This window comes from Aythya fuligula, chromosome 5 (genome assembly GCF_009819795.1).
Source record: "Aythya fuligula isolate bAytFul2 chromosome 5, bAytFul2.pri, whole genome shotgun sequence".
Classification (NCBI taxonomy): Eukaryota; Metazoa; Chordata; class Aves; order Anseriformes; family Anatidae; genus Aythya; species Aythya fuligula.
The window spans coordinates 31,960,135-31,982,424 of record NC_045563.1 but is presented as its reverse complement, the minus strand read 5'-3'; the positions used below and the strand labels follow the sequence as shown (position 1 = coordinate 31,982,424).

Below are 22,290 nucleotides of genomic sequence, written 5' to 3'. Positions count from 1 at the left end.
GCTCCTCTTCCATCCTAACTGTGAAATTTCCACAAGTTCCCTTGCTGCCATGCAGGAGCAGGTGCACAAAGAGCCAAGTACTTTACCTGAACAATTCCACGAACAGAGACCTGTTGGGAAACAGATCTTCACTTTCCTGAAACTGTAGAAAAACTTTACCTATTTATTTTACAGGTGAACGCCTCACTGCTAGGCCTGGGCTACCAAGAAAGAGGTAAGAGAAGGAAAGTGGTTTGGCTGAGGAAACACCACGAAGGTGTTTTGAGAAGGCAGAGAGAGCTGCTGCTATACCTGCACAGCTTACAAGCCAAACTGTTGCAAGAGTAACAAGGGAAGAAATCTCTGTTTGTGTGCTACAGCCATTGCTGTATATTTAAATTCAGGCCAACGAAAAGAAAAGGAGGCTTAAGCCTTTCTCCAAGTTTGGCAAAAACTGCACATGCTCAGCTTTCCAAAGTACAGTGGGAAGCTCAGCAGCAGGGAGTAACCTCTATTAGTCACTACAAGAGGCGAAACACAAGCATCATTTTTTCCCCGCACCAACTTTCAGTAAGGAAGTAGATGCAAAAAGCAGCCTTAAATTATTCTTAAGCCAGGAAACCAGTCGTCAAAGGCACGGGGAGGAACATTTGTGCAAGAGAGGGTACTTCTTTCACTTGCTCTTCTACATAACAACTAGCAGCATATTCAAGAGCCCGAACTTGTAACACTTCAGTAAAACAAAGCCTTTCCTGACCACACAAACACAGCACACTTGGTCTGGAAAAAAACAAAGCTGGAAGTTCGGCAGCAAAAGCCTCAGGGCTCACACAGACACCAAGTGACCACCCAGATATCACTGCAGCCTCTCCTACAGCTCACGCTGTTGTCACGTTTCCGTGATGAAAGCCATTGCTATTTTTAGTAAAGGCCAAATAAACAATGCTAGCTCAGTTTGTCCACAACCTGAGCATCTCACCCTCAATGCAGCAAATCATGTTAAAATATGTCACCTTCAGACTAGCACTTCGCTTTACATTCAGCACTGACAATTTTTTTTTCATTCCTCTATGTCCAGGCTAATGTTTCCATAAATCAGACCCCTGCCCCACAGTTTTGCCCTTCTCCTCTACCACGAACCTGATTCACTTTTCTCTGCCTGCAACCCCCTTTGTAATTTCTCTTTATCCCACTGTTCCTCACTCCCTACTGAGATATTACTCATCTCTATCACAATCACTTGTGATGAGCATCTCCAGGATTTCTTAACAAGCTTGAAAAGAGCACAGCATAAACTTCTGAGAAGTACCACTTTGGCCTACGAAGCCTACAAGGTTTGCAAGAAAATCCTTCTTTCCACAGCACCTACAAAAAGACACTAACGTGAGACAGGTGTAAGACCTATATTATTTCTTTTTTTCCTTGTGTACCTTATCTAAGGCTATCTGTCCTTCTAATGCATGACCTGGCCAAAATTTATCTGTGTTTAAACCAGAGTTTTATAAGCTTTTTGTTGCTTTGAGGGCTACACACTACCAGTTTAAACTGAACACTGAGCCCAAAATACAAGCGTCAGGACTAGCAAGGTTTCCAGCAGAAAGGGGTCTGAGTGTAAGCAATGACAAACCCGCTCAGTATGCACTGTTGGACAGGTTGGTTTGGAGTTGGCACGGGAAACATTCACAGTGATGTCTGGTCTGAGCAGTCAGCATTGCACTGCTGCATCTCTTCTTTACAGCTCGGCGATGTGCCGTCCTCCTGCTCGACTCCCCCCCTTTTTAAGTGGACTCAATACGTCACTGCTGCAATAAATATCAAATATTTGAATAAACAAGCCACAGTTGCTGTAAGCAATTAGGAAAAAATAGTAACAACATTGTTTTTGTTAATTATGGAACAAAACAAGGCTGGATACACTAGGTACGCGTTCTGTCTCTGCGACAAGATGCATTTTGTAGCTTTAGGCAAGGCTGCAGTTCCCCCATGCTTCAGCTTCCTCCCCTCCAAAAAAAGCAAAGGGAGCAGCACTACGCTTTTCTATTTTAGGCCACCTCTAGCCAATTTGATGATACATTTCGGTCATGGAAATGTCTCCTAGGAGGCAACTCTGCACCCACGGCAGAGGGCACAGAAACGTTATGGTTGCTTTGTTTTTAAGGCTAGGATATGAGCGACATGCGCCTTTACATTCGGTGCTTTATGTGGTGAAAAAGCTCCCTGAAGCCAATATATGCAGAGATCTGAACCAGCTGGTCAGTTACACCAGAAATTAGAGCAGCACATCAGAGGCTCAGGCTCTACCAGGAGCTCCACACCGAGCTTTAGAAGTGACTATAGCACTTAGCATCGCCGGGCAGGAACGTGGCTGTCCCTACCCTGCCAGTCCAGTTTAATCCCAGCCTGACCACAAGTCAACACCACAGCTACAATTTCGAATCGGAAGAGGCATCCCCTCGTGGTCATGAGTAAGCCATGCATATTTGCATCAGGAAAAAGAAAAAAAAAAAAAAAAAAAAAAAAGCCAACACACACAACCATTCATTGACTTCTTATGGAGAAGCCTAAAAGTTTGGGTAAGAGTTAAAGGCATACTTGAACAAAATAAACACAGCCCCATGGAAAAGGTGGCCACTCAAACTCCAGTCAACACCTGCCAAGCATTCCTCCAGAAAATAAGCCACGTATTATGCAGGTCTTCAAAGGAAGAGCATCCATTTAAATGCAGACAAAATCCTCCAAGAAGACAGACTGTAAAGAAAGGTCTGCTCGGGGCTTGGTAGACAATGAGCATGAATTTGTGACAAGTTCTGTGAATTTGGCTAGCTCTCTTACATCTTCAATTTACAGGTATTCGCTTGTCAAAAAAATATCTTTCACCTTGAGATCCAAATCCACCCCTTTCAAAACCTGACAAAAGCCAAGAGGCTAAGCTGCTGCCTTGCTTTCATTCAGGACCTGAGCCATTTCCCCTCAGGATCCCCATTCATACCTTTCCCCAAACACTGAAGAGCTTGCAAATGTCTGGTGACTAAGTAGATAAGCAGCAATTTAGGACTGGAGGTGGGGAGGCATGGGACCTCGGGCTATCTATTTTTTCCCCTGTTTACGAGAACTCGAACTTTTTGGTTCTGCAAGGAGATGGGGAAAGCAAGGAGCAGAAGCAACATTACCACCTTGTGGCAGCAAGGCAATATGGAAATGAAATGAGCTCAGAGGGAAACGGACTGGGTGTTTCTTTTCGTACCTGGTGTGCATATGGAGAGCTATGTGCTGCCAGAAAGGCCGTCAGGACTGAAGAAAGCCATGGTATGAGCTCAAGTCCCACACAGCCTCCAGGCCCTCACGCACCTGGCAGGAGCACGGCATAGAGGCCTGGGGCTGCCTAGCAGGTGAAGCCACAGGGAGAGCACTCACACCTTACTAAGGGCAACACCACAGCCAAACTCTCGCCACATACAGTGTTGGTGGCTGGACTGCTCTCATAATCCCACATACAACCTCCCCATCTCAGCTGAGTGCCACCATCTTGGCTCAGGGGAGAAGCCTCCCAAACAACAGGCAGGAGTTCATACTAACACCAACTCCCCCACCTCACACACGCTCCTACGCCTGCACATGGCAAAACCTAGGATGGTTCAAAAGACTTCTCAGGTTTTCAGGCAGCTTCATTAGCCTGAAAACTAAACTGGTGAGCAAGGCGATGTATTCTTAAAGCAGGCCCACGAGTTGCTCATACCTCAGCCTGCACAACGTGACCTCAGGAACCAGCACAATGCAGTGGTTAGAGGAGCCTGGCGTAATTGTCAGACAAGGCTTCTCAACGCAAGAATAAGGACAACAAAACACCTTTCCTCATGAAACACAGGCTTCTGTCAAACCTGCCTGGCAATAAGACAGGGCTCACCTTTCATTTACAGTAATCCATTTAAATCTCCAGTCAAAACAAACAGGTAAACAACATTGAGATTTCCCCCTTAGCACAATATGAGCAGCTACAGCTTGAACACGTAGAGGACAAGTTTCACCTTGTACGTTTCTTTTCCCTGTTTCACGGGATGAGGTTTGAGTTACATGAACAGGGACACAGGTGGCACTACGTGCTCCTTGCATCCCTGCTTGAAAGATTATGGCTTGGTGTGTCATGCCAGAATACAAAAACAACAGTAGATTTAAAACCAGAGGATTTTATTTATTTATTTAGTGTAACAACTCACTAGTTCCTTAGAGATCACTGGTATCGTAATGAAATGGCTGGAGAGGTGGCATTTGAAGATGTGGATCAGGTTTATCAGACAGCATGGCACCGTACCTCTCTCATTAGCTGAGGAGCTGAAATAGGCATCAGGAAGGACTGCCACTAGGCTTTTATATTTTATACATCATTTTCTTAAGAAGGTGACACCAGCTACTCGCAAGCAAGCAGCTGACTAGGATTCTCTCTCATCCCCTGTTCAACTTTTCATTATAAACCTGAATTGGCCGATGCAGCAACAATGGCTTAAGGTACTTACAGGATCTTTTCCCTCACTGAGATTACAGTATTAACACAATGCTTTCTCTATACATATTTTTTTAATTAAAAAGTTATAGAAAAATTAAACTAGCTAACATCTGTTGCTCAATTATCTTTGCTTCATCCAGATCTTGCCAATTGCTCCTATCACCAATTTCATGCAGCACATTTCACATGCCAACTTCAGGGATTTCTAGGGCTCTTTTCACTTTGATGTTAGAAGTGAGGCAAAAAATCAATCCACAGGGGAAAAAACCCTACATTTTAATTAATGAGATCAGCCTGGAGAACCTCAGAAAAGCTGAAGCTCAATCTCAGGAACTTCTGCTTAAGGTAGACCATGGCGTTCCCCAACTTCATACATCCCTGACACAGCTTCGAGCTCCTCACTGCCTGTGCTGCTTTCATGCCAAGCTGGGTATGACAAGACTGCTGCACCATCGAGGCTCTCAGTGACACATGCTGCCTATTAGAGGTGCCAGAGCTGTTAGTCAGGAATAGCTTCATTACATACTTATTAGTGCCTCCATGATTAGCCCAAGATAATTAATCCAGCACCATCAGAAAGAGCAGAATTCTCTCTACCCAGATGGTGTAACTGCATCAACAGAATTCAAAGAGGAACAACCTTCATTAAACTACCTATTAACTTAATTGACCCTCTACAGCAACTTCTTCTCAGCAAGGCGCTTCTCAGCCAGGCAAGCCAGGTCAAGAAATGGATCCTGCCCATGGACTGGCAAGGGGAGTACGCACATAGTTTCCAGATGCAATTTCTGTCTTAAATTTTTCAGCTAGCCTTTGAATAAAGAGCTCGATTGCCCTACGAGGACATCTAATGGAGGAACAAAGAAAAACAGAAGATAAGATGCAAGTTTGGAGCAAATAGATGTACCCCAGTGCTAAGACCTCCCTAACCTGAGGTCCACAGGCACAAATTACATTGATTGAAAGTAGGTATCAGTCATCACTTGCTTCCTCGGGCTCACAGACTCTCCTCCCCTCCTCTCTTTCCCCATCACTTTGTGTTACAAAGCTTACACCTCAGGAACCTTAGTCACCATCTTTGCACGCTTCTAGAGCTGCAAAAATTAATACACCTTTTGGATGCTGCTGTGCAGAAGTGATTCATTGCCCATTACAGCACAATCTAGGTCTGGAAGATCAGGCAGCTGGCCCTGAGTGCGCTCATTCTAGGGGGAAAAATAGGTAAGTGGCTGCTTGCTGACTTGTACTGCTCTGGGAGGGAAAATATAATATAGCCTAAGAAAGGGGGAAAAAATGACAGCTGCAGGACACAGGTATCCCACAAGCAGGGTTCCTTTTCAGGGGAAGGATTTGATAAAGCTCCCCACGGGTCCACGCAGCACGTTTAACAGGAAAGCAAATGAAGCTTTGCTTCAAGGAAATTGCCATAAGCATTTTACTACCAGAGTGCTCCCTGCTCCTTACCTCCCTACTCAACAGTCACCTTAACTTCAGCTCGAAGCAGAAGTCCGTGCCGTGCCTGTTCTCAGGGGAAGTCTGACAACAGAAGCAGCTTTCGTACTATAGGAATTCCTCTGGAATTAGGCTCACTTATTGAGCTACGTGCCCCAGATTCATTCATCCTTGCAAAAAACATCTGTTTGCACAGGCAACCAGGTAGAAAGCTGACCCTGCACAGATGCTACAACCACGGAGGAGAGAGCAGCAACCAGCACCTGCAAAGTGACCCAGAGATTTAGTTACAGGATTCCAGCATTTAGGCCACAGCCAGTTCAGCTCCTGCACTGTGGGATAGACTAAGACGAACACTTCAGAGCATTTTTAAATGCTAATTCCTACAGAACTAGCTGGAAGATTGCATCTGCAGATTCCACCATATCTTACCATCCAAATATGTACCAGTAGCCTGATCATTACAACGGTTATTTGCCCCTTTTATTTCTGACACTGCAGTGACTGGCCCAGGGAACAACCAATGTGGTGGAGGTATTATGAGCACGTACAGCTATTTCAAAAGAAATAAAGTAATGCAAGACTTACACAAGTGCAGTTTTAAAACTGTATTTGTCAGCTCCTCACCTCTCTGCTCTTTTATAAGGGTCTAGAGGATATCTGATATAAATTAGCGTCAGGTAAGTCTAGGCCCAAGAAAGAAGTAGTTACCATGTAATCAGCTTGAGAGTCTCATTAAGGCAGGCTATAAAAAAAACTGGGGCAAGGATTTAGAAGCAAATGAATCATTTCATGACTATTGCCACTTATTTGCTATGCAACTACAGCAAAAGAAAGGCAGTCACTGTTCCGGTCTGAGCGTAAGCAGCTTATCTGCAGGAAGAAGGGAAGAATTCCCTTTCCTCAGGCACTTCTGTGTACAAAGCCTCATCAGTCAGTTACATTTGCATCAAACCTGGAAACTGTGCTTTCCTAAAGCACAAGGCATCCATTTCCAAGAAACACCAGGACTGGACCTTCCCTCTGACAAGCATGCAAATCACTTGACCAAGAGGACGTCAATCTGAAAGCAGTGAGGAAACCCTATCCAAAGCATGCACATAGCTGAATCGTTGGTACAAGCCAGCCGAGAGACTTCCACACAAAGCACAGATCCTTCCCAGTGCGGGCCTGATTTGGCTTGCTCTAGTCGCCTGCAACATCTATGACATCTAAAAAGTCCTTCCAAAAAAAGAATTCCCTTGCTAAAAAGGAATACAGCAGACCCTAAAACGTTCAGTAATCAGCGGGGTCCTAAACAGCCCATCCATCCAGGAGAACGATCCTGGAGGCATCACGTGGTATTGTGCCACTTTTTAAAAGTGGCAAGATCCACTTTTAAAAGCTACCTCTTTGAACGAGAGCCACTTTTAAAACCTCTTTGTCAAGGGCAAGCAAAGCACATGGGTTTGATCAAACACTCGCAGCCAATATATATTCCCAACACTCTGACACAGAGCTTTAGCTTTTTTCACCCTACGTGGTAGCACCAAGGAAATCATTGTTAACCCTTCCAATGTAGCAACCACAACCTCAACAAGACAGAGCACTCAAGAAAGCTGTTCCCAACTCCCGCTCAATTCCCCATGCCTCACCTGGGCAGATTTTCCATGTACACCACGCACATGCTCTGGGGTACAAAGGAGAGCATAGCACATCCTGTGTTCCCACCCCCTCTGCAAGATCTGAGGAACATCAGTAGCACAGTTCACCCCAGAGCTCTGCTACTGGAGCCTGTCCTTTTGCCTGTTTGCACTATCACCCTCCTCGCCCATTAGGAGGCCTGGTCTCTGCCCTTACAACCTTCAGAACACATCTGCAGAATGACAGTGGCATCTATAAAAGGCATCAATGCAGCATCTCTACTTTCATCCACACAAGTAGCACACGAACACATGACAAGAGGTTTTTAACTCTGAAAACACTGAAAAACTCAGACCAGATGGGAAAGGTTTAAGAAAATAAACGGAGGAGGAAGGCAGAGCATGTATCTTACCTCCTGAGTGAATCCTCCTCTGAGCTTTCCTCAGGCATTTCCTGGTTTAAGGCCTCCTGTGATACATTCCCAGGTCTGCTTGAAGCCGACTGGCTGTAAACTCTTTCCCAGTGCCCCGTCTCCTGGTTAAAGACCACTCCCACGGTCCTCTCCTCCTGCGGGGTGGAAGAGCTGCCCAGCTGCAGCCTGCTAGAGGCAGGAGCTCTGCCCTCGGTTCTCTCTGCAGGCTGCACCTGGCTGGTATTTGGAGGCACACCCTCAAACGTGCTTTGGACCTGCCCTGGCGTATAGCTAGGCGTGCTTCTTTCCCAGCGCAGCGTGTCATTGTTAAAGGTCAGCAGGTTATGACAAGCGCGACAGCGGTTCAGGTGACCCCGGGACAAATTGGAATTGTTTTCACTGCTGTGCGGAGTCTGCTGATGGGAGGGACCAGGCCGATCAGGCTCAATGTTGTTGTTGAGCATTTCTTGAGCCTGTTGCGACTGGCTGGGCTCCCCACCAATCCCCTGATCTAACTCCTGCAGCCGGTCATATTCCAGGAAGAATCGCCTCAAATCACACTGGAGCTCATTACGGATGCTGGCCGGGTTGCTCGGGCCAGCGCTACTACCGCTGTCCCCCTCGGCCCCGGGGGCTAGGAAGCCTCTCCCTTCTGTCGCCGAGGTATAGACCGACGCCTGGGAACCTCCCTCCTGCTGCCTCAGCACCGACAGCAAGCTCACGGAGGAGGCACTGGTCCTAGGGGGAGGCATGGCTTCCAGCTCCGAGCGGGAGCTCATGTTCAGCACTGTCCTGGACCAGTCAGACCCACCTAAGCCCGAAGCCATCTCTCTCGCAGACTGTTGGTAGCGGGACTGGTGGCCTGCCAAAGGCCCGCTCAGGGAGCGCCGCGTGGGGCCCAGGCTAAGGTTGCGCAGGGTGTTGCCAGCAGTGCTGCTCTGAACTGTGCTGAAAGCAGAGGGCCTGTTAAGTATCCCCTGCTCCTCCTGTGCTACAGAGGCCTGCTCTGGGGGTTGGTAAGGCTCTGTCTGCACAGAGGAGAAGGACGTGCCAGTGGCACCAGAAGACGTGGAGGGTGCGTTTTCCTGGTGTGGGAAGAGAGAAGATGGAAGTCTTGCACTAGAGCATCGGCTGCAAAGGCACAACATCCCCAGGTGCTGGCAGCACTCTGCTGTGGGGTAGCTGACACGCTCCCGGAGCCTGTTATAGACAGATGCCCTTGTGTTCTCACTGGCTGGAGGTGGAGGTGGTGGTGGTGGAGGCGGTGGAGGGGATGGGGTAGCAGAGTCTTGAACACTGTTTTGCTCTCCCACCTGTATGCCGGAGGAGCGGGAGGACAACATATGCAGGAAGTTGTGGAGGAGAGGCGTGCGCCTCACGGGCTGAGAGGGGAGGATAGCGCGCTGGCGATAATGCGGCATCTCTGTACTGTCCACAGAGATCTCCACTTCCTCGTCGCTCTGCAAAGGAAAGGATCAAGGTTCAGTCACCTCACAGCAAAATCCTACGCTTCCAGATAAAATGAAGAAAGCCGCTACCACCCCAGACAGATGAAAGGATGTGATAAGCCTCTTCCTAGAGAGGGAAAAAAGGCTCCGGCCTTGAGTTGCAGGAAGCCAACTCTTTACTTCAAAGGACCTCATTTTTTGGATCCAGACCATCTCTTCCTCCAGCCCAGTGAGCTTCAACAACATGCTGCTCATACCAACAGAAGCAGTAGCATCTGAGGGTCAGCAGCTGTGGGGAGCACAGCTAATAGGTCATGGAGCTTCAAATCCAGCAGGATGTCGCAACACAACGGAAAGAGCAGGGGCATTGAGACATCTGTCCCACCACTAATGAGACAGTGAGGGCAAAACGAGCACACTTAAGAGAGTTCTTTAACAGCCCTGCATATTACATGAGAACATCTCTGTACCCAATTAAGTTGGAACAGAATTCAGCTTGGAAAGACTGCAGATTTTCAGAAAAGCATAAGGCTGCTTAGGAGGAGACCAGGGTTAATACACAAAGCACCTTGTAATTAGTCAGTCAATGCATTACCCTTACCTGCTGGTTGGAAGGGTTAACGATTGCTGTGAGCAAGTAGTGTCCCAAGGGATCAAACCGTACTAACCTAAAACAAAAGCAGAGCCAGAGTATCAATCATCAGTTCACATTCCACATTGACACAGGAAACTAGACACAGCACGAAAGAAAATCCCACATGAAAATATCTGCACTGTTACTATATTACCTACCAGCTTGGCTTCTGAAGGATGTCAAAAAAGCTTACGCATTAAGAAGAAAACATACTTATTTAGCTGAAGACTGCAGCTATTTTTCAGTCCACAGCAACTCTATACAGAAGTTAAAAGCTGGCAGTAAGCACTGCTATATCAGTAGAAGCAGCCAGGAAGTTTTAGGGAAGACGTACATATACTCTGGAATTTGGTACAAAGGGAGAGATTAACTACTCCTGAATGTTACTTCATCATCTTAAACTGCTCAAAGGATGGCATCAAGTTTCCAGTGGCAGTTTCCTCTGTAACCGCACTAAAATAGTAGTTCAGCACTCTCTTCCAGCAGCTTCTGGGTTTTCTCATCCTTATGGTTGACAAGTTTAACTACTAAGCTTACAAATGAAAATGGAGTAGATCCTGAAAGCATTTGTAGGACACAGGGCTGATTACAAATACGAACATCCAAACTGATATATTATTTCCAATTGCTTTTTTTCCCTATTCACAGGGTTGGTTTTTTTTTCCTACCAGATGGGTCATGTAGTTGCTAACAATGCTTCTCTCCTCTGCTTCAGCACAGACAGTGCAGCATCCCAGAGGAAAAACCTGTATTCCCCAAACCTGACCATTTTTCCAGACAAGTGCCCTCTTCCTCTGGAAACAAGAACTCACCGGACCCGCTCCATTTCACTGGCTGTTTTCACCACTGCAAAAGGCTCCCGACGACTCCAGTCCCAGAAATGTATCTCGTTGGCAGTTGCAATCAGCAAGAGCTGAGCCGTAGGATGGAAAGCAAGTGATGCAATGGCGTTGTTGCTATCTGTGAACCAGCTCTCACTTCCACCCTGAGTGAGGAGTCAAGAACCACAAGCAGTTTATGATACAATTTAAGATCATTAGGTTTCCATGCACATGCCCCTTCTGAGACTTTGCCTACAGCATTGAAGTGATGCTTTCAACAACAGCTGCTCTCATATGAGACCATATCCAGAACACAGTACTACCCCCAACAATGACCGCAGGTGTACTTTTACATGTGTGTCTCAAACAGCCTGTACAAATGCTGTACAAATGCCATCAAAGCGACCAGGTAATCATCCTTATTTTGTCTGTGGGCCAATCACCAGGCTAGGTAGAACTGGCAGGGCAGCAGAATTTCTAAATTCCAAGGGAATGAAAAATGGCAAGTCTTTCACATGTGCAAGACGTGTTCAGCTTAAAGTTCTCCAGCATTATCTGTACAGCTCATATCAGGGCTAAGGAGCATGACCTACTTGGCAGACTGAATGAAGAATCTGTCATCTCCTCTCTAGACAAAGGAGGATGGCTACAGTCTGCTCTATTCTATGCAAAACTTCCAAACATCTTTCTTATCAGGCAACATTTGGCAAACAAACTCAGACAAAAAAGGTCACCACCCACCAAATGCAAAAGCGTATGTGTTTCAGAAAGACTTACATGTAAATCCCAAATTCTAACCTCCCCATCTAGGCATCCTGAAGCAATGAGGCCTGGGATGGTGGGATGGAAGGTCACACACCAGGGAGTGCGGCGATGTCCAACCAAGGAATGAACACACTTGCCCGTTTTCACCTCCGTGATGTAGATGTTGTGGTTCACGTGTGTGGAAGCCATCAGGGTTCTAGGGATGCAGAAGGCAGGACAAGAATTAGCACGAGAAGAGTACAGCAAAACAGATTGCGGTTAGCTTCATCTCAACAGGGTCTTTTGGCACCTAACCCAGCACACATAGCCCCACACTCAAATGGTAAGAGGCTACTCTACCACCAGTGGCCAGAAGGGTTCTTATGGCCAGATTTCAAGGCCCATGCAAGCAAGAGCTCATCAGATCTGCAAGCACAAACTTGACCTTGAAAGAGTCATCATGCAGCTCAGAAGAAACTCTTCCGAGTGACAGTTGGGGGCAAATAAACATTCCCAGTTCTGACACTGAGAGATCCCACCTCCAATCCTGTTTCCAATGCACGCCGCATTTTGCTCTGTTCTTTAGTCCTCGCTATCCCAGTGGGTGCGCCCCATCACTTGGGATGGGGTAGCAAAACACCCTTTACTCCCTCAAGTTTTTCATGAAATCCCATGGTGGCCACACAGACCCTTTTTCCTTAGGGCTATGCATCACTCGGGTGCCTCAGAATTAAACACCTGCTACGCCTGAAGCTGTGAGATTAGGAAGGTGTGCACGTTCCATCCATGCATGCCAGGAACCAGGAGTTTCACTTGGCCGTTCAGGACTGAACAACTCGACGGGCACAAGCCTCCTTCGCTTTTTTTAAGCGTAAGGAGACTGCTGAAACAGGGAACGAACTAGGAGTTAATTACCTGTCTGGACTAAACGCCAGCAAGAAGGTGGAGCGTGGACTGTCTGGCAACTCAACTTTCTGAAAAAGCCAACAAAGCAGGAAGTGTTGCAAGTGTCACATGATCGTACTTTAACTGTAAGCCACACGGACAGTAAGGGGAACCCGCTGCAGGAACATATCTACAATCACACCGCTGCAGGAACTGAACAGAGCCAGAGAGCATATCAAGTGTAACACATCAAATGTACAATCACGAGACAATTTGATCTTCAAACCCCTGCCTCCCATCCCCCTTTCCAACACCAACCTGTGCACCTCCGTGCTGCGACCTTACCTTGCCCTCCCATTTCATCCATCGCGTCTTATCCTCCACCAGCTCCTGCAGGAGCCGCTGAGCACCCAGCGCCTGGGTGCCCCGCTCCCTACCCCACAGGATGCGCACCGCGTTCTTCTCCGGTACAAACTTCATGGCTCTCAGCGGCCAACGTTACGCCAACCAGCGGGAGAAGACACCAGCAGGTTCCAGATGACAACCAGCACTGAGCTACAGACAGGCTATCCACATGTCAACTGTTTATCTTCATGGAAACCTAGACGGAGAAAGAGCGATAAGAAAGGCAGCTTTTACCTAGATGAAGGAAGAACTTTAAATCCCAATACAACAGATTTAAGAGGAGCATCTACCCTCTCCCCCACCTTTGCTGCCTTTTTCCATTATCAAGGTCCAGTTTTGACAGTTTTGCGGCCAAAGATTACTTTAAAAGGTTTTTGAAAGCACCTAGCCCTTTCCACGTACAGATATTGCAGACATACCACATCGAAAGAGAATTAAAAATTGGACTTGAAACTTTCACCCTTCCCTCCATCTCTTGCCGTACATAATAAAAGAAAAAAAAATCTACAAAGTGACACACTTTACACCTTAAAGATTTAGCTCCTATCTGGGAAGGCTGACAGATAGCTAGAGGAATAGCATTAAAAATTGACAATAACTACAGAAGTCTCTGCAAAATTGTGCAGATTTCAGTAACGGTAACCATTAGCACTGCACAAGTTAGACAATTGATGCACCTCAAGTCCTAATTATTTCCCTTTCTATCCCAACAGCTCACAGTGTATGGAAACAAGCACGTGGCAGACCAAAACCTGTCACCGAGGGCTGCAGCGGCATGTTGGCTAACTCCACCACGATGGCTCATTTTGCCTGTCTGCAAATCATCTTCCTGTCTCAGAACAACAGATCCCCTAAGTAATACACAACGGCAAAGATTGATGCTTTTAGTGTGTTTTGAGCTGCTAAGGGAAAGCATTAGTAAGACTTCTTGGTTGGTTTTTAGAAAAAAGTTATTTTTTTGACAGAACAAAATAGCAACCATGTTACATAGCTTTTAAATAGTCTCCTGCATTGGGGCTTGTTACCAAAAGCTTTCCCAAAAGATTTTTTTTTTTAGAAAAGACAAAACAAGGAGCGCTGCTGCGATGTTATTACCTTCTGATCCCAGCAGAGCGCGCATACTGCTCTGCCAGCTCTTTTCAATGTAAAGATCTAAAGATAAATCCTCCTCGCTTCACGTCACATGAAACAAAACCACCAATACTCGATCACAAAGGAAGTGGCAACTTAAAAAAAAAAAAAAAAGAAAAAAACAACAAGCAAAAACACACACACAGGAAAATAGGTTCACATGGACGCAAGAAGAGCTAATTGTTCAATGACGGAATTCAGAGCGGTCATTAGCAAGCCTTCCTTTCCTCCCACTCTCCCTAAAAAAACCCTCCCGAGCAGATGATTCAAGGCAGCTGCTGCGTGCTGGGAGGAGCTGTCTGAAGAGATAAGCCAGGAAAATGAGTTCCAATAAAGCCGGCCGGTTTTCATTTGTAAAAGTGCAATAAAGGGTATTAAAGTGAAGTGAGGGACAAGTAAATGCATCAACCTTTGGAGAAGTGAAACCCACCACAGAAACTGAAGCTAGCTGGAACTTTCCTGATGCTTAATGTGAACAGCATGGGGATCGTCTATTCCAGGGAAGCTAAACTGCCCAATATAAAGTAAGCCTGCTTTTGAGAGTCAGCAAGTCAGCCAAGCAGTATGTAGGAATTACTCTACAAAATAAAAGCCTTACTGGGAAGCGACAGGAAAGCTGAAGTTGTCTTACCGCAAGGGAGTTCACAGGAGCAACTGCACAGATGAAAGGAGCCCAAACCCCAAATGCTAGAACGCTACAAAAAGCCTAACGAGAGTAGACGCAGCCAGAAGCACTGTTCAGCACACGAATCACTGAACGAAAATCTTCCTTTGCTGAACACTAATAAACCCTAATCTGGATTCTGCAAGCGAGGCCGGTCACCCACCTCCAGAAGCGAACGGGGTCAGAGCGGAGGAAGTGCGGCTGGGAAGGCCAGGTCAGGAACAACGCAGGCAATAAAAAGCCTGTTTTATGGGAGCAAACCATACGTCTAGCTTTGCCTAGGAAAATTAAGGAAACAGCAGCTGACTGCTCTTTATGGGTGCTTTCAAGGAGTGAGTACGATGTCAATGCAAGAATAAATGTGTAAACCAAACACAAACGGGAGACCACACTGGAAGTCCAAGACCTCAACCACCAAGCTTCAGAGCAGCCTTCCAGTAGGCGTAAAGGACAAATAACCTAAATAACTTAATAGAAGCTGGTAATTTACAAGCAGGATAACCCAATTACTCATGAGAAAGTACAAGCTCCGACAGCTTGGGAACATTTCAGTCCTATAGGGACTGAGATTACATGAAGTACAATGGCAACAAGGAAACCAAGATGTTTATCAAGCATCTTGATGTTTGTTTATGCCATGAGTAAGTTTACATACTGCAAAATAAACAGATAACACCTACAAATGCATGTAGGGAGCTCCTTGTATTCACCTTACTGTAAAGATTAAGTCACCTTCACAGCATAAAAGCGAGTACCTCCCTTAAAACAACTTAGCTAAATCTTCGCAGACGCGTACTAATTTTTTGAACTAATTCGGATATAACAAACACTTCATACGTGAGCCTCCTGAGCGCGTCCAAACTTGCAATTTCTCCCTCAGGGACTGTCCCTCATTTTCCAGCTGCTTTGAACTGACTCACCTCTTTAAATCACTTGAAAAGAAAACAAAATAAAGCCCCAGACTTAAAGCCTTTGCTACCTGCTCAACATCTTTAAAAGCTGGGATCTTGTCAGGAATAGCTGAGTGCATCCTTCCTGAGCAGAGCTGGCACTCTGGAGTCACCGTCAGTCCCTCTGGGGACCAGGCTTTATTCGTGCTTCAGAAGTTTAATCCCTTACCTGAATTAGCCTGAATACAGTAACTGCTCTCCACTGCTTGGCGACACGCTCTGCAACACTTTGGATTGGCAAGGAAAAAGAAAAACCAAGCCTTTGAATGGAGAAAGAGATGCAGCACAGATACGGGCGTTATCTCTGCTACCATTAGCAGGAAGACTTTAACTTTATTACTGTATCATCTGCTCAGGGTTTTGTTGTTGTTTTCATTTGTTTGTTTTGCTTTGTTGGTTTTGGTTTGTTCGCTTGTGTTTGTTTTTTCCCCCAAGAGACAGACCCAGTTCCTTCTCTAATCTAATAGAGGAACCCATCAAATCCAAACATTTTGCCCAGGTGTAAGGAAAAAAATGACAGTGTCACTAAACACCAAAATAAAACAAAACACTGAAGCACCAACCACATTTACAGCTAGCTGAACAGCTGGCATCCAACTAACAAAGTTTAAAAGGAGCTCAGTGGGCTTGAAAAATACTACTGAGGCCTCAGCATCATGAAAACGTGCAGCTCCTTGGACCAAACCTGCCTGGGCCAGCGGTGGATTGATTCAGCAGCAGCATTGCTTCTGTTACAAAAGCTGAGCCATCACAGCTGATGAGCAGCCCACCACCAGCAGCAGGAGCTGCTTTGGGACCGGTATTTTTCTGTTGTCTTGTGTTTTTAAAGCAGAATGACCAGAAGCGGAGTCCGACAGCTAGACGATTAGGTGATGCCCTGGATGTAGGCCAGGGCTCCAGAGAAATTCCCAAAGTGGAAACTCAGAAATTTTTCTGTAATTGGCGGCTTTGTTTCCTTAACAGTTTTCTCCCTTCAGGGCATTTCAGGACAGCACACTGGGCTGTTTATAATTTTGGAAAGAGCACAGCCCAACCCCAAGCCTTTTTACTTGCTCTGCGCCAGCTGTCCTTGAAGAAGCCTCAAGAACTCCCGGCCTTGGATCAGCGTGAGCTCAGTTGTGAACGGCACTTCTGCGGATACTGAACCTCCCCAAAACCAAAGTGAAGCAGCAAACCAACTGCTAACACCTCATAGTGGTACAGGACCACAAGAAAACACTGACAAGAAGGCGTGGAGAGAAGAGGAATAAACCCAAACACATTCAAGTGGCCTTACAGAAAGGATGCTGAGGTATTTTGTGTGTTATGCAGTGGGTCAGTCTTCCACTAAGAAGCTTCAGCATTTTACAGAGATCCTGCTCCCATTTCTTAAGCACATACAGCTTTGGCGTTAATAATTTTGTGGAGAATCTGGGACCACAGCTGGCTTTGGGGAAAAAGTTATTTCACGTGGCCTTCAGCTCTTGACTACAGATCTCCTACCACTCCTAAGGACCTCCTGGTTGTGTGCTGAGCACGCCCCTGGGAGCCTTTCCTGATGCGTGCGTACAGGAGCAGCGGTATCTGCTCCACCAGTGGTTATATGAAAAAAGCTGCAATCAGTAAACACTACTTGTAACAGGAGTTCTGTCCAAGAGACACAAATGTCCAAATAATTTCAGACAGCTTTGCTACCTAAAGAGCTCTCAAGTGATTGTGGAAAACAGAAACAACATTAAGGGAAAGATAAAAACTGTCTCTGGCTCTGCAAGCTGGGATCCATGGAGAGAATCCCCCAGGAAAGCCCAGAGGGGAGGAAGGGAGCACGTGCTGTTAGTTTCTGCCTCCGAGTCCCTTTGGCAAGTTTTAAGGCTTCCAGAAGGCGCTGACTATAAAACCAATGGGATCCCCACATGTCATGGGCCAGTGCCAGCAGTACGTAGTGTACTAATGTAAATACAACCAAAAACACTACGCAGTGGCTTTGATTGTATTTAATAAATATTAGTAATAACTCAACAATTCCACTATCGCACACGCAGGTGACTTCTACCAGTAACCATCTGCAGACCGTGCACAGAACAGTTTTTATGGTGGTAAAAGCCTCGTTCTCCAAGACCCAGAGACAGGACATCTCCAAATCAGAACTAGAAGCTTAAAGCATCGCTCAAAACATGTGTGAGCAGTGACACAGCTCCTGTGACTTTCTAGTTCAGTGCCCTGTTTCTGCTCCGAGTTTCCCCTTCTGCAATATGGGGACAGCGATGCCAACATCTTCCTAAACTGCACAAAACAAGATGTATAAAAAGCCCCAGAAATGCTGCCCTGGGTAGAAGAGGACCTCAAACCTACCAGCAGTTTTATTAAAATCGTTGACTGAATTCATACCGAGTGCCTTGCCATTCCCTCTAAACCTTTTCATGTCTCCACTTGAAAGACTGAGCAAAACAAAAAAAATAAGTTGATGTAAAACCAAAACAAAAAAGCTGATTTGCCCTCTCCACGCTGTATCAGCTCCGCTAAACAAACAGGACGAGTCAGAGAGTCCTAGTTTGGTAAGTAATCGAACTATGTAGCACTGGAATTTGAACAATGCAAAAACAACAACAAAAATCAGTAAAAAAGGGTGACATGACTCATATCCAGAGCAGTTCCACTGATCTAAACTTAGTACCTCCTGCTCTTCCAAAACTTGTCTTGTGCTCCACAAAAAGCAGCCAAGCCACATGAATTTCTGAGAAAGTACCTGATCAGCTGCATTTTTACATTTTCCTAATACCACAATTCATCCTCCCTTAACTCCAAGCGATAACTTCCAAGTTATCCTGCAGCGATATTTAAATGGACATGCGTTGGAAATAAAGTGAAAGAATGAAAGAAGCAAAACTGAAGTGTGTTACATTGCTTTCTGTTTCTTCTTCTGTGTCCCTGATTATCCTAAAAAAAACAAACAAAATAAAACCATGGGAACTTTAAATTAAGACTGGAAATTAACACTGGAAATATGCAGGCTCCTGACATCAGCCTACCAAAGAGCATAAAGCCAGACCTAAACCACCCGCCCCAAACTGCAACAAGAAAAGAACCTGAAGAGGATAGGCAGTGAGTCTGTGATGGAGCTGGGTAACAGGGCCCAGAATTGCCACCACGAAGGCACTTTCATTGTGTGACTCTTTTTACTCTTCAAAGCTTTAAAGATATTCAGCAAGCTGAAGTTTTCCCTCGATTAAAGGGAGAGAGATTTAGAAAGTAACTCCAAAGCACATCTTCTGCAGATGCACTGGATGCATGGCTCCAAGTTGTATCTGCAGCTCGACGCATTTCCATATAAATCACAACAGGATTATGAAAGAAAAATAACTAGCATTAGTGCTTCTTGATTAAAGAATCCATTGCTGTGCTTTAAATTGCAACCACAAACAGCTCAGGAAATTTAATTAGATTACAAAGATGTCAAGAGCACGCTGTCGTTTCAAGATATGAAATGACAACAAGGTGGAGCTGGCTGCCATCAGAACCTCAATGTGCCTTCCCAGTCTGGATGAAGCGAGCTGGAATACCTGCGAGAGCAGTACTTTTAATTGCTCCTTATGTACAGCAAAAATACCGGGAAGTGGGAGAGAAAACTGCGGATCCCAGCTTCTAAAGGTCAGCAAACCGGTGGCACGGATGAGCAGGGAAGTCATAAAAAGGTAAGCGATAAGCTGTGTCTGGCGTCTGGCAGCTTCATTTGCCAGCGATAACACCAAGCGTTTCCCTGTCTGTTATCGCTATTTCCACGTAAGCTTCAAGAATTCTTGAAGAGATGCTAGCTCCGATCCACAAGCCGGGAAGAGAATAAATATAATTTCACAAAGCTGCAAGGTCTGTCACAGAGCAGACCTGAGATCCAGGAGATTAAAGAGTCTGTGTCCCGACTCTGCGCTCAGCCCGTGGTATCTTTGGCAAAGTCCCGCACGCAGTAGGAAAGGAGGGGCAGAGCAAAGAGAAAAATAGAGCAAAAAAAGGAAGCAGCTTAACCCCTTCAGAGAACCACTCTCATTTTGATAGAAGAGGAAAGAAGTTCTCAATTAATGTAAATATTGAGGTTTTGAAAAGTCCCATGAAGGTTCCTCAAGCTCAAGAGCCGCAGCCAAGTGCTACCTACTGGCATCACGCATGCAAGAGCGACTTGGGAGCACCGGCATCAGAGCACAGTGGTTTGGGTTGGCATGGAAGGGTTTTGGGAATGGCATGGGTATCCAACCATAGGGTGCAGAGAAAGGATTTTATTTATACAAAGCTGCGCTGCCAATTCCTGACACCCTTTCCCCTTCTCAGCCTCAGATGAAGCATATGAAAACCTTAAGGAGGAAGGAACAAAAAAGTATCAGAAATGGGGCTCGGACACTGCTGTGAACCATTCTGCGCTGCTCCAGGTGGCGAGTTAGTGCCACACACTGCAACAAAGCTGCAGGACGGCCTTGCTCTGCCAGGACAGCCCCGCAGACCTCACCGAGAGCATCACAAGCGGAGCTGTGCCACAGCACAGAGCAGGATGACTCCCTCCCCGCTCAGACCTGGCACCTCACCACCCGGAACCGAGAGAACAAACAGCTACTGGACAGCAGTCACTGTCAAAGTCCTTCACAACCCACGTTAAATCCACCAGGGGCTTTTGTCTCTTGGTTTAAGCAACTCCATCAGTAGGTCTTTCACTGAGCAACTGCCATACAATTTCCAACCTTCCATGAAAACATTTCTAACACAAATCCCCTTCCATGGCACATCACCCCGCTACTCACTTCCAAAAAGCACTGTTCTTTTGTGCTCACGTCACTAACAATTCGCTTCTGTCACTTTCCTTCCTAGATTCGTGCAGGACTCTCACCAGAAGAGCTCACAAGGTAACTATTAACATGTACTCTGCCCCTTATCAGGTCTCCAACAATACAAACTCAATGGGGGGGAAGAAGAAAGAAAAGAAACCTTAACGCTATTCACCTAAACAATGTTAATGAGCGTTAACTATACTACCAGCATCAACAGTGACTTTGTAGGTGTCCTGAGTTCAGTCAGCTTGCTAGCCACCGCACAAAAGATACTGAAGTTATTGTCTCTCGGTTTCGTTAAACAAAATTATGGTGCAGGAAGGCAGGAAATATTCAAATCCCTAACTGGTGACAGGGGGATCCTGGCAGGCAGCGTTACTGCTCGCCTTCCTTACGGACGCTCACTGCAGCTGCACAAAAGTTGAAAGTGCTGCGTGGAAAACGGAAAAGTAGAAAACAACCAAACAAGAATCCAGGGGGTCAGCTATGACTCAGAAAAGGGCAAAAGAAAGAAAATTAAGGAGAAGCTGACAGCAAAGTAAACACTCCGCGTGCACTCCCCGGTAGCTAAGTCAGAGCAGGCGAGCCCAGCGATCTGGATCCAGACGCGTTCTTCATTCCAAGCACTAGAAAAAAAACACAGAATGGCTCACGGCCTGCTGCCCTCGTTAACATCCCCACCGCAACGCCATGGAAGAGTACCAGATACTCGCCTGCTATCTTCAATACACAGATGGGCCATTTCTGAAGAAAACAGCGATCTACAGCAACCCCAACTGAATTGGTTAACTGCAGAATTAGCAAGCAAGCCCTACCGAAGAGCTCTGAACACCAGAAGCTGAACCACAGCAGCGGTCCAGAAGACAAACAAGGATGTTGAAGTTATGGAACTAGACCTGGAACTCGCTGCTGCGTTCCTCACCAGGCATTGGAGCGTGCCCGGATTTATCCTCATCCCTCCTTCTGAAAACGCACCCAGCCCCAGAACCAGGCAGCGCTGCACCGGCCGGGCACCAGCAGGTCAGCGCCAGGCTCCATCTCCCCATCCCCACCGGCCACCCCAGAGAGGATGGGAGGGGCGGGGGCCGGGGAGCCGAGCTGACATTTGCGAAGGGCACCCGGCTGGGGGGAGCGGCAAACAAAGACGGGCCGAGAAACACGGCTGGGCTGCCTGCAGAGCCCAAACGCCTGGCTTGGGGGAGAAACCGGGCGGCACGGGGCGCCGCTCCCCAGCGCCTCCGCAGCCCCAGGGCCCCACACCCAGCCCCTCGCCCTTACCGCAGGGCAGCGGGGGCTCGCAGCGCAGCGCAGCACGGGGGGAGCCTCCGGGGCGCCGAGGGCCCGGCGCGGCCTCCGCCGCCACCTTCCGGGGCCCGCCCGGGGAAGCGGCGCCGAGGCGGGGGCGGGCCGAGGAGCGCGGCCGGGGCCTACCTGCGGCGGGGGCCGCGGCCTGAGGGGAGCCGGGGCCGGGGCCGGGGCCGGGCCGGTCGGAGCGGCCCCACCGCTCGCTCGCCGCCGCCGCCGCCGCTCCGAGCTCCGGCCAGGCCGGGCAGCCGAGCGCCGAGCCGCGCCCGGGGAGCGGCGCCGAGGAGCGGCGGCCAGGCCCGAGCAGCCGAAGGCGGAGCGGCGGCGGCAGCCCGCACCTGCCGAGCGCCGAGCGCCTGCCAGCGCCGCCGCCGCCACCCCCCCCTGCAGCCGGCCCGGCAGCCAGGCACGGCCAGTGGAGCGCCGAGCGGAACGGCGATGGAGCGCCCCCAGCCTCGCACCCGGCCCCTTATCCCCCCCCAGGGGTGTGGGGGTGTGCACGCTGCCCCCCCAATGCAGGGTTTGGTGAGGACTTTGCAAAAACGT

At 47.4% G+C, this 22,290-nt stretch overlaps 1 protein-coding gene across 2 annotated transcripts in view; it reads right to left on the bottom strand.

Moving 5' to 3' along the window:
* Nucleotides 1-21,902, bottom strand: part of AMBRA1 (autophagy and beclin 1 regulator 1) — a 127,877-nt gene extending 105,975 nt beyond the window's left edge. For both annotated transcript variants that reach the window (XM_032188898.1, XM_032188899.1), the window contains exons 1-7: nt 21,871-21,902; nt 12,845-13,100; nt 12,530-12,588; nt 11,648-11,831; nt 10,862-11,034; nt 10,017-10,083; nt 7,968-9,427 (exon numbers count right to left, since the gene is read on the bottom strand). In XM_032188898.1, coding sequence (XP_032044789.1) covers nt 7,968-9,427; nt 10,017-10,083; nt 10,862-11,034; nt 11,648-11,831; nt 12,530-12,588; nt 12,845-12,979 — 2,078 coding nt within the window. In that variant the 5' untranslated portion in view covers nt 12,980-13,100; nt 21,871-21,902. The remainder of the gene's footprint in view (nt 1-7,967; nt 9,428-10,016; nt 10,084-10,861; nt 11,035-11,647; nt 11,832-12,529; nt 12,589-12,844; nt 13,101-21,870) is intronic.
* Between the last annotated feature and the right edge of the window lie 388 nt (nt 21,903-22,290).